General features: G+C 40.1%; 1 protein-coding gene across 3 annotated transcripts in view; it reads right to left on the reverse strand.

The window, feature by feature from the left end:
* The window catches only part of EPHA10 (EPH receptor A10), a 390,522-nt gene that overhangs the window by 31,577 nt on the left and 345,791 nt on the right, over positions 1-13,154 (reverse strand). For 2 of the 3 annotated variants that reach the window (XM_069972671.1, XM_069972669.1), the window contains one exon: positions 8,615-8,740. In XM_069972671.1, coding sequence (XP_069828772.1) covers positions 8,615-8,740 — 126 coding nt within the window. The remainder of the gene's footprint in view (positions 1-8,614; positions 8,741-13,154) is intronic. The other variant, XM_069972670.1, reaches the window with a different exon arrangement.

Raw genomic sequence — 13,154 nt, forward strand, 5'->3', positions numbered from 1 at the left:
GTCACAATGGTGGCTTCACGTGCAACATAATAGGCAAGCTCGAGAACAATGACTATTGGAATCTTGTTTGATGTTTAAACTTTTTCTACAGAATAAACAATATTGGTCTTCTTACCGCACTGACATTAAAAGCTTCAGCTCTTACAGAGCCCAAATGTGCTGTAATTAGCCTATTATTTATATACTATATACACTGTTGTGTAATAGCTATTTAATTAATGTCCCATAATTAAGGACAAGTAAAAGGGAAAAGTAGCAATGATTAACATTAAGATGTTGTACAGATTGTGAAACTCATTAGTTGTCATGATTCTAATATACTGAACTAAAAAAAACTCTAAATAATTCTATTTCATATATAATAAGACAGATGCAATGCTTTGTGTAATAGGTCATACTGGCCTTGTCTGTCCTTGGACCCATTCACAAATAACTAGGTTCTCTCTAGAATTATTACATAATGTTTAGGAATCAAAGGGGCATTCAGGCAAAAAATTTTTCTTTCAAATCAACTTATTTCAAAAAGTTAGAAAGACTGGCAATTTCTTATATTTAAAGATTTCAAATCTTCTAGTACTTATCAGCCGCTGTATATCCTGCAGGAATTGGTGAATTATTTCCAGTCTGACACAGAGCAGATGTTTTCTATGGGGATTTGCTACTGCTCTGGACAGTTCCTGACATGGACAGAGGTGGCAGCAGAGAGCACTGTGTCAGACTGAAAAGAATAAACCACTTCCTGCAGGACATACAGCAGATAATAAGTACTGGTAGACTTGAGATTTTTAAATAGGAGTAAATTACAAATCTATATAACTTTCTGACACCAGTGGATTTTAAATAAAAATATTTTTTCCCGGAGAATCCCCTTAAGGAGTTAATATATCAGCAAAGTACACCAGTTGTCTGGCATCAAAAAGCTTCAAATATTTGTTAATGTACTAGTTTGTGCAAATATTTGGCCCTTTTTACCACGTTAAGGCTTTTTCACCATGGTTAATATATCTTGATGGGATTACAACGCTTTACTGTCCTAAAACAATTCTCTCAGTAGGAAAGTGGAACCCCATCTTCGGGGACAATGTAATAGCTCACAGTACACCGAATGTACGAGGGGCTGCTGATAAGACTTTGGCTTTGTGTTCTTTTTTTGTTTCTATGGTAACGAATGTTACATTACGCGAAAGCCTTATGTGTCTAATATATGTTTTCCAAATTTTGTGTATGTAGCTTTTGGTAACAGTGATCTAGGCGCACAGGAAAACAAAATGGCAGAGTCTAAGGCGATGTTCACAGCAGAGGAGTGATAAACTTCTTGTTTCTGCAAAGGATATTCATGGTGATATGTTGCAGACATTGGGGGATCAATACCCTTCATATTCTACAGCTAAGACCTGGGTTGTCAAATTTAAAACGGGTCAGTCCAGCACCAATGATGAGGAATGTCCTGGACGACCAAGAGTGGTTCTCCCACAAGTCTTCAATGCTGGCCACAACCTCATACTGGAGAATTGTTGAATTTCAGCTAAAGGAATAGTAGACATCATGGGGATATCTCGTGAACGTGTTTGTGTCATTATCCATGAACATTTGAACATGAAAAAGCTATCTGCAAGAGTGGAGGCACAGTGGTTCTCCTGGTCTAAAGCATTTCAGGGGGCAAAAATCATCCATTAAGGTGAAGGTGTTTGTGTTCTGGGATAAGTAGGGTATGCTGCTAATGGACTACATTGACTACATTCAAAATGGTTCCACCATCAATGCAAAGTATGACCTTGAACTTTTGGACCAATTAAAGGCAGCTGTAAAGGCCAAGCTTCTTCCTGCAAGATAACGCCACCCCTCACACTGCACAAGGACCACAGCAAAACTGGTGGAGCTAGGCTTCCAGCTGGTTGACCACCCACCTTATTCACCAGATCTAGCTCCCTCTGACTATCATCTGTTTCCAAACCTGAAGAAACATCTCAAGGGAACCATATGACACACCATATCTGATGCCATAACTGCTGCAGATGAATGGTTTGGGGCACAACTGAAACTTTTTGCAAGGCTTACAGAACTTGGAATACCGTTGCAAGAAGTGTGTTGACATCAGTGGAGAGTATGTGGATTAAATCTAAAGTTTCATCTTCCTATTTCGTTTCTTTCTGGGTAAAGCCAAAGTCTTATCAGCAGCCCCTTGTATAGATAGGATCTATTTTTTTTTCTGAATTAGACAGCTGCATTATTAATTAGGAGAAGTCCACCGTATTCATGAGATTTATCAGTTACTCCTCCCTTCGGCTGCTTCCTTCCTATGATTGACAATTTTGTGCACATCAGCTGTCAATCACAGACAGGGGGTGGTGGAAGGGAGAAGTAACTAATGCATCTTATGAATACATCAATCTCTAGTTTCTGGTGTCAGCACGATGCATATTGTACAATGCTACAGAAAGAAAAAAAGATACTGCCCTACGACTGAAAGGAAAACATGGACATGGCCTGCCTATTCCCACAATGTCTATTAAGTTGAAAAAACGACCATTTTTAAAATAATGGCAGCCATTAATAATGATCATGATGATGTGATGAGCGAATTTAGGGTATTAACGAAGATAAGAGTTTCATTAGCTCTGCAATTGACTTTTCAGCTGACCGCCTGTAAACTATGCTCCGTTCCTCCCTTGGTGCCTGGAAAAGCTGGATCAAGTCCTGAGAAACTTTTACCAGTTTCCCAGGACTGGACCCAGCCTTATCTGGCACCCGGAGCTGCACAGAGTCCAGAGACAGCCGGCTGATGAGCCAACTGTCGAGGTAATGAAACGATTCGCTTTGTTATTACTGTGAATTCGCTCATATGATCATTATTAACGACTGTCATAATAAAAAAAAACAAAAACAAAAAAAAAACGACTTTTTTCCCTACTAAAAAGAAACATTGGCTATTTCTATGTTTTCCACTAGGGACTCCCTGCAGTGGTATGCCACTTCTCCAGACTCCGGTCAAATGGTGAGTGTTCGGGGAACATTGCCGAACCCGAACAGGTCGACAAGTCTGCTCAATGCTACTTACTACAACAAGTCAACAAGCTTAGTCATGAGTGCATTGATGGATAGATTGCTATAAACAGCTGATTGGATTCTGCTAATAGTCGGGAATGAGATACCTCTGACTATCCTGCAGATTACACTCATTACTTTTTCTTTTACATAGAATGGTAACAATATTTTAAATGAGATTTGTAAAATGGAATAATTCACCCTACTGTTTTACGCGCGATAGCATTTTCTTGTATGACTGAAACCCTGAACTATACATCCATATTTCAGTCTTCAAATACCCCTCTTATTATGTATGTATTTCCTGACCTGATGTTAGCCATAAACAATAGCTTTCTGCTGCTGGATCCCATCAATTTCAATGTGATTGCAAGGCTGACACTTGGAAATAGAAGGATGAAACAAGGTCTTTTCTATTCTCTCCTTTTTTACCCATATTTTCATCTTTCCCCCCAGTTTTCTCTATTTTTCTGTTTTCCCTGCAGATAAATGGTATCAGAGAGATGTGCAAATTATTGAGTGGAAGGGGGTCTGGGAAAATGTTTTTTTTTTTTTTTACTGTCCAAGGATAGTGGGAAGTTGAGGCACTCACCACTGCTTTTTCGAAAAAATCACTCTCTTTATTCACATAAACACAGGTACATAGATACAGACGGTTCAATGGGCGATAGCCTGTTTTGCGCGCACAGCTTGCAAGTTTCCTCTCGTCCGACAAAGGAATCCCGGCCAGAGTGTATGCACATAGTATGTGCAACGAAAAATCAAATGTCAGTTTTGTGCAGCCGCTATTCAATGAATAGCAGCCGCACAGAAGTGACAGTTCACACAATGAAGATAGCGGCTCTGACTGCACCATCCACTGTGTGCAATGGTGAATTGGGATGCAGGCGCACATGGATGCGCCTGCATCCCAACGCAATAGAAATTAAGTTTATCTGACCGATGCTGTAGTACTGGTCGGGATAAATTTTACTGACACCGGCTGTTCTGTGAGACGGCCGGGTCACAGAATGGCCGGAGTCTTACGCTGTGTGAACCTGTGGAAATGCATTATGCTCTGCAGCTTTTTAACAACCTTTTGTTTAGGGATGGTCCGAACCTGCCGAGGTTCAGATTCGTATGAACCCGAACGCTCGGCAGCAGATTCCCGCTGTCTGCCCGCTCCGTGGAGCGGGCGGATACAGCGGGAGTAACGCCTGGAAAACTGGGATACAGCCTATGGCTATGGCTGTATCCCAGTTTTCCAGGCGGTCCTCCCGCTGGATACGCTCCCTGCTCCACTGAGCGGGCAGACAGCGGGAATCATTACCGAGGGTTCAGGTCCGTACGAACCCGAACCGAACTCGTTTCGATCCATCCCTTCTTTTGTTATATCGCACCTGAGCAGCATGCAGCACTCACTCAAGTACTTTCGAATAGCCCCATACGTAAGTGAATGCTATACAGGATACTTGCTTGGCTCAAATTTTTAGTTCTTCTATGTTTATAGCCACATTGAGTGCGATTGCACCTCACACTAACTGAAAATTATGTTTCAATCTGTTATATTCAATACTATTAACATGATCCGAGATTTAGTACCTCGACAGATTTCAAACCTGAGGAGTACCATGGAGTTTTTCCTAAATGAAAGCTTTCCATTTATAAACAGCCCAGGTCTCTTGGGTGAAACTTGTGTAAATCCCCGAACCACTGGTGTGCATGTCTCCTAGACCCTTTTACTTCAAGTGAAGTAATTAGCTCAGCTGGATCCCTTTGTGGGAATTACGCTCCTTTCCATCAGTTATAATGTTCTGTGAATTTGTCTGGCTCTTGTTAGATCACTGAATATCACTTATTCACTCTGATGCCTTTAGGACGCTTTAACTGCTAATTTACTTGGTGACTTTAAATAATATAAGATGCCTTCTATAATTATAGATCCGGCCAGCATGTGAATTTCCTCTTAGTGCTCTTGGAGTATGAAGCTGTCTTCCCCTGTTCAAATGATGTATATAAATGATGCATGTAGGAGACATTAGTACGGAATAACTACTTACTTCATTTTATCTGGGTCTCTAATAATAACCTCAGTGCTATTATGTGAGCGTTAAGTTTAAAATATATTTCTTAGGAGGGATATGAATCAATGTGTCTACGCTATTATTTTGCATCATTAGACAAAATTTATCAAGGCAAATTAGCTAGTTTTTACCTGTTTACACCACGGTCACCTTCCCAAATATTTTTCCCTAGGAGAATGCGTGGTTTTAGATTAGTTTAATTTTTTATTGTGTGTGATTGTTTTAAAAAATGTTAAGGCAAAAAATTGTGCAGCAATACTACACTGCTACCCTAAAGTGTTCTTTTAGCTAAGATAAAAAATTTTGGCAAAATAAAAAATATGTCAAAGCACGTGCCCCTAATGATAATTTTGGCGCAACGGCCTGGGCAAACAAACAAACAAAAAAACACACATTATACATGTCGCCCTAAGTTTTTGCTGGCTTTTGTTGAATTAATTCTGTCTATGACCACAACCGCTCCAAAATGTATTGAAACATTTAAAGGGAAACTGACAGCCTTAATATGCTTTCATCTGTCCTGCCAGTTTTCAGTTACCTACTAAGTGAGCATTGCATAGATAAATACTGTAACTTGTGAGCTGACATCTTTGAAAATATTTACTTTATTTTGCGGCGAAAGTGTCACAGAGGTGGGTTTGTGGATCTGGATAAAGTAAGTATAGCTGTTATATAGCAGCCTTAAGGGGACTGCGCCTGGATTCAGTAAGTATAGCTGTTATATAGCAGCCTTCAGGAGACTGGACCTGGATACAGTAAGTATAGCTGTTATATAGCTGCTTTCAGGAGACTGAACTTGGATACAGTAAGTATAACTGTTATATAGCTGCCTTCAGGAGACTGGACCTGGATACAGTAAGTATAGCTGGTATATACTGTAGCTGCCTTCAGGAGACTGGACCTGGCTACAGTAAGTATAGCTGTTATTTAGCTGCCTTCAGGACACTGGACGTGGATACAGTAAGTATAGCTGTTATATAGCAGCCTTCTGGAGACCGGACCTGGATACAGTAAGTATAGCTGTTATATAGCTTCCTTCAGGAGACTGGACCGGGATATAGTAAGTATAGCTGTTATATAGCTGCTTTCAGGAGACCGGACCTGGATAACGTAAGTATACCTGTTATATAGCTGCCTTCAGGAGACCGGACCTGGATAAGGTAAGTATACCTGTTATATAGCTGCCTTCAGGAGACCGGACCTGGATAAGGTAAGTATACCTGTTATATAGCTGCCTTTAGGAGACTGAACCTGGATATAGTAATTGTAGCTGTTAAATAAGTGCTTTAAGGAGACTGGACCTGGATTTCTGGTAAGTTCAGCTTTTTTTTACAGCACGGAAAAAAAACTTGCTTTAATTCACATCTACTGTCAATTTAGATTTTGAAAGATAGAACGACAGGGATACTTTAAGTATAAAGTTGGCCGACTCCTGTTCTGTCTCAATCCTACAGGCGTAAATTAGTTAAGGATTTTTATATCTCGCTATCTTGTCATTAAGGGGAAAAAAACATAACCTTTCTGTGAACTTATCTTAAAAAAAAAAAAGGCCTGGAGAAGCGAGCTTGAAGTTTAGGCGTGCTCAAGTGATTAAAGCTTCAGGGTTGTAAGAATAGAATTAATTTGCTTTAAAGTCTTCAGCAGCAAAGCGGATGAAAATCAATAAATCATTTAGTAACTTAGCATATTTCCAGACGCTTTTCTGCAAAGCCTCTCGGAACAGATGTTGCTTGTGATGCCTTGCAGAGAGATCAGCAGCATCATTTAATGCTATCCTTGCTGCAGGTAAATGAGAATATAAACTGGAAAAAAAAAAAAAAAAAAACGACTGCAAATTCGGTACACCGCTGAACATCAGACATCTTCAGAACTGAATCACCCTCTTCAAGAGGAGTTATGTATTCAGCTCCAGAGTGGTGTGCCTAGAGAATCGCCGGATTTTTTTTCTGTCAAATTTCAGAAAGGTATTTATTCAGGCTTGCTTTCCTTCATACACTTGCCGTAGACCTTTTGGTCGGAGTAGGTTATAAAGCTTCAGAAGTGACAGATAAGAGACATCTCAACTGAAGGAGTGTTGGCAGAACCGTGTTGAAAAATAGTTTGATTGTTTGACTACTGTATTTCTAAAACTGGTGATATGCTTAAGGGGGTTTTGAGCAAATTGCAGAATGTCATATTCAATTTACAATTTAGCTGAGCCATTCGGATTTTCAATATGATCACAACAATTTGTTCTTGATGCGGAAAATCTCCAGGGATCCGCTTGGTCACAAATCCTAGATATGTGGTACTGTTTTATTGTACTGAAAGGTATAAACTGAACATTCCCAAGTTGTGCCTTCTTCCAGCAATCTGACACTGAATCGTAAAATTCTACCCACAGTTATTATACTTAGCTATGAGACAGGTAAGTAGTCTGTGGAGAATGGCGTGTGAATAGGTGGAACTCCAGCGATCTCATAAAAAATGCACTTGTTGATCCCCCACTCCATTGTTTGATATCTTTCCCACTTGTCTAAACTACTCCTGGCCCCAGACTAAACTTTTACAAAACGATCCCAGCTTTACATCATGGCATCCGGCTGGGAAACTACATCTCCCAGCATGCATAACACCTCAAAACCAACTTCCGGGTAATCAACCCCATCACTGTCTGGATCTGCTTCTGCTTTGAACAGGAAACATAGTATCTATCTATCTCCTATCTATCTATCTATCTATCTATCTATCTATCTATCTCCTATCTATCTATCTATCTATCATTTGAGAAAAGTCCTAATGTGGGACTAAAACGTTGCATATTTGAGAGAAATAAATCACTACATTTGATCACAAAATCGGAGAGCCGGGGTGATTTTGCTCTTATCTGTATACCTACACCACTGTCCGCTACGGTGTATATAGCTGGCACCACCACCAGAGTGCTGCACCTGTATATTTTTTGCTGTATCTTTCTATCTGTTAATCCATCCACAGGCAGATTAGAGAAAAAGAGAGATGAAACAACAATGTCTCCTTTCCTCTATACTACTCAGGAGAGGTTGTTGTTTCTTTGCTCTTGGCCAGCTGATCACTGTGTGATGTCAGTGGTGGGCGGTTTTACAGATTGCCTGGCAACAGAAGAGATAGAGATCATGTGACCTCAGAAAAGTGTTGTATTCTTTCCAGTCTCACAGCAGGGGAGGTTTTTTTTATGGGGATTTGCTCCTGCTCTGGACAGTTCTTGTCACAGACAGAGGTGGCAGCAGAGACCATTGTGTCAGACTGGAAAGAATATATCACTTCCTGCAGGATATACAGCAGCTGAGCCAGTGTGTTGCTCAATCCCTTTACTCTTTATGGCATAAGTGACAAGGCCATTGATGAGGGGACCATATCTATCTATATCTATTTTGGTGTGAACAAACCTTTAGTGAAACATTAAATTTTTATTTAGTGAAAATAGCAGCTTTACCAATAAGAATGGCCATTAACAGGCGGTAGGGCGAGACGCACATTATACATACCAGTGCCAAGTATTCTTTCAATTTTTATGCTGGAATTATCTAATTCTTTTGCAAACAAGTGGACAGCTTGCATGGGATCTTCACATGTGTCTGGATCAATGTACTTCCTTCTTGTGGGTATTTTGACTGAAAGAAAAATACAAGAGGATGTCAGATGCCCAGCTTAATTCTTATATTGTGAAATGTCAAATTCCTTCATTACCATAAGAGCTATCACAGGAAGAATGATTGTCTTTATTAATCGTATTAAGGAATGCAATCGATTCCCATTGTTTGGGTGGAGTAAGTGTTTACTCCTGAGCAATGTAATCCATTTCTCAATAAATATTAAGATTTTTTTTTTATTTGTGTCATCTTTATGCACATTTCAACAATGTTTTTGTAGCCAAACCTAAAAACAGATTTAAAAAGACATAGAATCTTTCTTATATGATTATGCTACCTTTATCATTGGCTTCAATCTGCTTAAAAAACTCCATTAAAGTGACACATGTAAAAGCCTCCTTATAGCAGTAAGTGCAAGATAAACCTAAAGCAGATGACTAGAGATGAGAAAACCTTAAGGAGACTCTGTACCCAAAAACTGACCCCCAAACCGCTTGTACCGTCAGATAGTTTTAATCCAAGATCTGTCCTGGGGTCCGTTCAGCAGATGATACAGTTATTGTCCTAAAAAACAACTTTTGAACTTGCAGCCCTGTGTCAAATTGGCATGTCCTATAGTGTTTGTGCCCTAGGCCTGCAACGCCTCTTTGTCCCTACTCCCCACCCTCTTCACCATTAGGAATGCTCCAGGCAGGATTTCTCCTATCACTTGTCTAATAACTGCATATGGGCTTAAAAGTGTCACTGTTGTTTAAATTCTTTTTGCAGAAATCAATAGTCCAGGCGATTTTAAGAAACTTTTTAATCGGTTTATTAGCCGAAAAATGCATTTTTATTATGAAAAAGCAGTTTGAAGCTCTCCCCCCTGTCTTCATGATTCTCTTATGGAGAGGGGAGGGGTTGAGGGAGATGAGGCACCAAAACAGGACAACAAAGAGTTAATTTACAGCTACATCACCTCTGAAGTCAGCACTGACCTCCGAATACTGGCTTTCACACAGGTCCCACTGTGTAATACTTTCTTCTCTGCTCTCTGCTGCTGACTAATCTTCCTCCTCCCCCTCCCCTCTCCATAGAACAGACAGGGCTTGACTGATGTAAAAGAGTTGAGATTTCCTGATAATGAGCAGTGAATGAGAGAGAGGGGGGGGGGGGGAGACTTTTTGAATGCAGATAATGGCATATTTGCCTAATAAAACCCAATTAAAAAAGTTTCTTAAAATCGCCTGTACTATTGATTTCTGCAAAAACAGTGACCTGTTTCTCTTATTGTGTGAACATGGCCTTAATCTGCATTTCCAGACTTTTCCTCTCTATATTCCGACCGATTCAGAAAAAAAAATGCACAAAAATGTATGACCGATTGTTTGTTGTTCGTAAGCAAATGATGCAAGTGTATTGACATAGTAAAACATCCAATTACATGGGTGCACTAACTAATAAACGGATCCATGCTGCTGCATATCCCGATTCCCAGGGGAATGAACATGGGTGTGACTATTAATTGCCGGCTGACCACGGCTTACAAACACAACATGTAGAAAACAACAGCAAAGTAGTGTGAACCTTGAAGCAGTAGCCGCCTAGTTTCCATACGCAATTTATCCTGTGTGATAGCTAAAATATCACCCTGATTATAGTTTGCTCTGCATGACCAGCTCCACACATTCAGGTGAAACTCATTTTAGATCGGCTCATCCATCCGAAACCTACAATTAAGTGAAACAAATGCATGTCCCCTGTCTATCAGCCAGCTATAGACATCCACTAACAGCTCGTGATTAGCAGAGCCATGACAAGGATTGAATGTTAATTTTGTGTACGACGCTTTCTATACCAGTCGGTGAATCTAAGCTCAGAGGAAAAACTGCTCACATCCAGGTATTCAGATTTTTATTAAATGGGGAAGAGTTGAGTTCCCTTAAGATTCCGTCAGCAATTCATAACATGTTTTCAATGTGGAAGAATGGTTCACAATTTCGATCTATCATGTGTTCGGTATTTTCATGAGCCATATTTTTTTTAATTCACAGATTTCACTCCTTATCAGTCTCCTAGACTATTCCCCCAAGTATCTTCTCTACAAACTTAATTTTCAAGAAAAGTTCATCAACAAAGAGCGTAGTTATGTATCATATAATACAACAGACTGATTAAGAAGTTGGCTACATTCAGCTGTAACAAGAACTTCTTATGCTAGTAGATGGATATAAGTAAGCACTGTAAACCCAAGGGCGGGGGATTCCATGTGCCACGCCACCTTCTGCGTCACACCCACAACTACCGCAACAAGTGGAATGCCACATTTTTCCCTGTAAATTTTCCCTACATTAGATACATACACTGGGAAAATTGATGTCATGTATGGAAACAACAACGGCCGTATTTAATACGAGAAAATATGCTGGCCGGGTGTCTATGGGATCCCGGCCGGAGCATATACACATAGTATACGCTCCAGCCAGGACCCCTAGCGGCACCGCAAACAATTGACATGTCAGTTTTCTGCGGCCGCTATTCAGTGAATAGCGGCCGTAGAAAACCATTTCAGTGCACTATGAAGCGAGCGGCTGCGGCCACAAGCTTCATAGCATGCACTAAGGAGTTCTGATGCAGGCAGCATGGATGCACCCGCGTCAGGACTCTACGAGCCAAAAGATCATCCGCCAGCAGTACCGGCTGGGATGATCTTTTCAGAGACTTGCCGCTCCGTGACTATGTACTAGTGACATGCCCTGGGCCCCCCAGTGTAATGATATGCTTTCCTCTTGGTGATGTGGCCAAACTTGATTCTAATGGAGGTCCGTTACTGACGGGTATCATTACACTGGGGCCGCCGGGCTCGCTTCCATTGCATAGAGCAAACAGGTGAATAAGAAAAAAACAGCACCAAGTGCAGAAAACAGGTTACATTTTCTAAATTGGGCTACACCATCGGGATCACTGCACCAGCATTGACAGGGTAGTAAAAGAAAATTGCGAGATGGTACATACGCTTTAAAAAAAAAGAAGATGGGGGGGGGTAGCTTTTCCTTCTACGATCCTCTAGTGGGAACATAGTCATAAATTGCTACACATGATAGAATTTTAGAGCCTTGGTTCTTGCTGCAAATTTGTAGAAATTCCACAGCATTTATCCGTGTATTGCTTTGCGGATTCACCCTAGAGTACACCCCCATACACTGTAGTTTCACAACAGAATGACCCTGCTGGCAATTTGAAAATCCATAGTTTGTGTATTCTTTTATTTTATTTAATTTTTTTTTATTATTATTGATTTTTATAAAAAAATGTATTTAGGCCAATGAGAACTAGGCTTAGTACGAGTACATATGTGGCTGGTGTAAGTGATATTGTGTAGATAAAGAGGCCGATGAGAGATATTTTACTCTTTATCACCTTGTCAATGACCTAACAGAGTGACGGAGGCATTTGTATGGGAAAGTGAGACATATAATTCATTGCAAGCCTCCTAACAGAATTGAGTACATTGGTCCTCTCCCACCTAAGTTTTTTGATTGTTTGATTTTTAGAGTCGTAAAATATAGACTCTTAGTAATACGTATTTGTTTAAGTTTTATTACATTTTAAGAAGGTAACATGTCTAAGCTGGTATATAATCTTGCTATTTAACAGCTCTTACTGTACTCTATAATTTCTCATTTCCTAAGTACTCTGGGTAATGTCCTTCGCGGATAGCATGTCTTCTATCAGAAAAGGGATATGACTTTCACTCACTCCCAGCTATGTCTTAAATATTGTTAATCCTCTTAAGTTTTGGAATGTACTATCATAAATGTTATCTGTATTTAGTGTCATTCAGCTATTGTACTTTATGTTTCAGAGAGTAGCTTGAAGCAGAAGCCATTGATAGTACGGTTATTCACTTAATACCAAGGTCTAGATGGGAATGTTTCCTTTGCCCACTATAGTTATATACCTGCAAGGAAGCCCATATTGATTGTTTAACTCACTAGAGTTTGGGCAAAATTTTAACTTATTACATAAAAACATAGGAGATTGTCGGCAGAAAAAGACCACCTGGTCCATCTAGTCTGCCCTTTAAAGTGTAACTGTCATTTCAGGATCATTTTTCTGAAAACAATAAAAATATCTATAGTACAAGCGATTTTAAGAAACTCTGTAATAGGTTTTATTTAGCAAAAGAGTTTCCTTCTGTATGGAAAAAGCTGTTTTCCTAGCTCCCCCCCCCACTTCAGAAGAAGCAGGATTTCTGTGTCCATTATGCTCTATGGAGAGGGGAGGGGCTGAGAGGAGTGAGTGAGCACAGAGCAGTCCTGCACAGCACAACACCCTGCAATCTTCTCTCAGCAAGTTCCTAGATAAGCATTGACCTTTCTGACCTCTGACTTCTGACCTTCAATGAAGACGGATTTGCCTGATAATGCTGGGAGATGTTTTTTGAGTACAGAAA

The sequence above is a fragment of the Dendropsophus ebraccatus genome, chromosome 5 (assembly GCF_027789765.1).
Source record: "Dendropsophus ebraccatus isolate aDenEbr1 chromosome 5, aDenEbr1.pat, whole genome shotgun sequence".
NCBI lineage: Eukaryota > Metazoa > Chordata > Amphibia > Anura > Hylidae > Dendropsophus > Dendropsophus ebraccatus.